This window comes from Mobula birostris, chromosome 8, assembly GCF_030028105.1.
Source record: "Mobula birostris isolate sMobBir1 chromosome 8, sMobBir1.hap1, whole genome shotgun sequence".
In the NCBI taxonomy this organism is placed as follows: Eukaryota; Metazoa; Chordata; class Chondrichthyes; order Myliobatiformes; family Myliobatidae; genus Mobula; species Mobula birostris.
In genome coordinates this window covers 103864891-103868196 of record NC_092377.1, presented here as the reverse complement: position 1 = coordinate 103868196, position 3306 = coordinate 103864891, and the positions used below count along the sequence as shown (strand labels likewise).

The 3306-nt window shown below is 45.5% G+C and overlaps 1 protein-coding gene across 1 annotated transcript; it reads left to right on the top strand.

Annotated features, from left to right (window-relative positions):
• The first annotated feature begins 259 nt into the window (after positions 1–259).
• LOC140201556 (uncharacterized) lies at positions 260–2692 on the top strand. Its single transcript, XM_072265842.1, has one exon. It carries the CDS (start codon positions 636–638, stop codon positions 1566–1568), a length of 933 nt encoding a protein of 310 aa, XP_072121943.1. The 5' UTR covers positions 260–635; the 3' UTR covers positions 1569–2692.
• The last annotated feature ends 614 nt before the right edge of the window (positions 2693–3306 follow it).

Below are 3306 nucleotides of genomic sequence, written 5' to 3'. Positions count from 1 at the left end.
GACGAGATTCTCTGACTGAGCTGATCCAACGACTGAGCAGTGTGTTCAGTGCTGAGGGGGGCCATTCACCTACTCTGTGTGTAAGAAGAAATCCACTCACTCAGCTGACCTGCAGAGTTCATCTTGGGGAGAGGTCAGTCATCTGCTCTGTCTGTGGGAGGGGATCTATTCTGTCATCCAGCCTGAAGATACATCAGCATGATCACACCACAGTGAGAGGGTTCACCTGTTCTGACTGACAGAAGTGATACATTCTGTCATCCAAGCTGACGATACGTCGGAAAATTCACACCAGTGAGAGGCTGTTCACCTGCTCCGTGTCTGAGAGTAGATTCACTCACTCAGCCGACCCACAGACAGACCAGCAAGTTCACAAGGGAGAGAGACTTTTCAACTGTTCTGTGTGTAGGAAGACGTTCACTCAGTCATCTGATCTGTTGACTCATGAACGAATTCACACTCGGGAGAAGCCATATATCTGCTCAAGCAGTGGGAAGGAATTCTCTCAGTCATTTCAACTGAAGGTACACCAGCGAGTTCACACTGGAGAGAGACTGTTCTCCTGCTCTGACCGTGTGAAGGGATTCACTCAGCCATCCCACCTACAGACAAACCACTCAGTTCATACTAGAGAGATGCCATTCAACTGCTCAGACTGTGGGAAGGGATTCTCTCAGTCTTCTCATCTGAAGGCACATCAGCGAGTTCACACTGGGGAGAGGCCATACACCTGCTCTGATTGTGGGAAGGGATTCACTCAATCATCTCAACTGAAGGTACATCAGCGAGTTCACACTGGGGAGAGGCCATTCGCCTGCCCAGACTGTGGAAAGGGATTCTCTCAATCATCTCAATTGAAAGTACATCAGCGAGTTCACACTGGGGAGAGACCATTCACCTGCCCAGAGTGTGGGAAGGGTTTCTCTCAGTCCTCCCAACTACTGGCACACCAGTCAGTTCACACTGGAGAGAGGCCTTTCATCTGCTCAGACTGTGGGAAGGGATTTACTCTGTCATCTCACCTACTGACACACCAGTCAGTTCACACTGGGGAGAGGCCGTTCACCTGCTCAGAATGTGGGAAAAGATTTTCCCGATCATCTCAACTGAAGGTACATCAGCGAGTTCACACAGGAGAGAGGCCATTTGCCTGCTCAGACTGTGGGAAGGGATTCTCTCAGCTACCTCAACTGAAGGTGCATCGGCGAGTTCATACTGGGGAGAGGCCGTTCACCTGTTCAGACTGTGGGAAGGGATTCACTCTGTCATCCCACTTACTAGCACACCAGTCAACTCACACTGGGGAGAAGCCATTCACCTGCTCAGACTGTGGTAAGGGTTTCTCTTGCTCATCTCAACTGAAGGTACATCAACGAGTTCACACAGGGGAGAGGCCATTCACCTGCTCAGACTGTGGGAAGGGATTCACTCAGTCCTTTCACTTGAATGCACATCAGCTGGTTCATACTGGGGAGAGACCGTTCACCTGCTCTGAATGTGGGAAGGGATTCTCTCGGTCATCCAACCTTGTGAAACACTACCGAGTTCACACTGGGAAAAAGGTTTAATAAGCTGCTTGCTGGGTGTTTAACCATCACAGTTGCTGAATCCAGAGGCAAGTTCAAAAGTGACTGTCGGTGTTGAACTCTGCAATTATGGCTGCTGCTCACCACACCCAGTTCTGTACCCTGGTCACTGGGCATGGGAGGAGTTTCTTCTGCTGATGTTCACCTTTAATGGGACTGGAGTTTCATATTCTGCATCTGTGACTAATAAATCAGTTCTATTTTAATCACTGTGTCAGGTACTGCATGAATCTACATCACGCCCAGTGTACAGAAGGAAGTCAACACAGCCCATCTGGTCCCTGTCAGTATTTCTGTTCCATGACACTCCTTTTAAATCCATCCATGCTGTTCATCTCTCGCTGTCCCTGTGATGATAGGTTTCAAACAGTCACCATCTCTGGGTGCAAAGGTTTCCCTTGAATTTCCTGCAGACTGACAAAGAAGATGAGCTGACTGCAGTTACGTTTGACTTGTTCTACATCAAATTTGATGGCAGAACTGAAAAAGCGTGTGTGAGCAAGGAGGCCTACAAACCTGACTCAGTTACACCAGTTCTGTCTGGAGGAATGGAACAAAATTCCAGCAACTTACTGTGAGAAGCTTGTTGAAGGCTACCCAAAATGTTTGACCCAACTTAAACAATTTAAAGGCAAGGCTACCGAATACTAACAAAGTGTATGTAAACTTCTGACCCACTGGGAAAGTGATGAAAGAAATAAAAGCCGAAATAAATCATCCTCTCTACTATTATTCTGACATTTAACATTCTTAAAATGAAGTAGTGATCCTAAATGACCTAAGACAGGGAATGTTTTCTAGGATTAAATGTCAGGAATTGTGAAAAACTGAGTTTAAATGTATTTGGCTAAGGTATATGTGAACTTCTGACTTCAACTGTACATCAGTCAATTTGCAGAGTTTGTTGTCCTTTGCATACCTGTTAGTATTGTGGGATCTCAAAGATTTTCTGATCCCTGGGTTCTTTTGGGAGTCCAAGAATGAGTGAAGACTTGTTTCTTCATGATCATTTAAAAGTTTTTACAAAAATTTTGTTTGAAAACTTGGATGTATTGAGTATGCTCACAAGAAAATGAATCTCAGGGTTGTACATGGTGTATCTGTACTTTGATAATAAATTTACTTTGAACATTGCAGTGATGGCTGGGATTTCATTGGATTCATTGAAGTCTCAGAAGCTGGGGTTACTCAATTTTTTTTTAAGGCATCCGTTAGTCTTGTGAGACTATGGATCTGCGTCTGGAAAGTCTTCACTCTCCAGGGTGCAGGCCTGGGCAAGGTTGTATGGAAGACCAGCAGTTGCTCATGCTGCAAGTCTCCCCTCTCCACGACACCGATGTTGTCCAAGGGAAGGGCAAGGGCCGATACTGCTTGGCACCAGTGTCGTCGCAGAGCACTGTGTGGTTAAGTGCCTTGCTCAAGGACACAACACGCTGCCTTGGCTAGGGCTTGAACTCACGACCTTCAGGTCGCTAGTTGAATGCCTTAACCACTTGACCACGTGCCCACCACTCAATATTATGAGTCATATTATTCATACTAATGTGCCTTTTCATAATTTACATCCTTTTTGACCTGTTTAAAGTCAATCATTAAAATAGAGGTAAAATCGAAAAGATGATGAATACAGGACTGAAGGTGTTATATTTGAATGCACCTAATATACAGAATAAGGTAGAAATTGAATATTCCATTGTGTATGGTGGGAAAGGCACAATAA

Bases quoted from the DNA above. Each gene is read 5' to 3' on its own strand.
- LOC140201556 (XM_072265842.1), top strand. From the start codon at position 636: ATGCCATTCAACTGCTCAGACTGTGGGAAGGGATTCTCTCAGTCTTCT.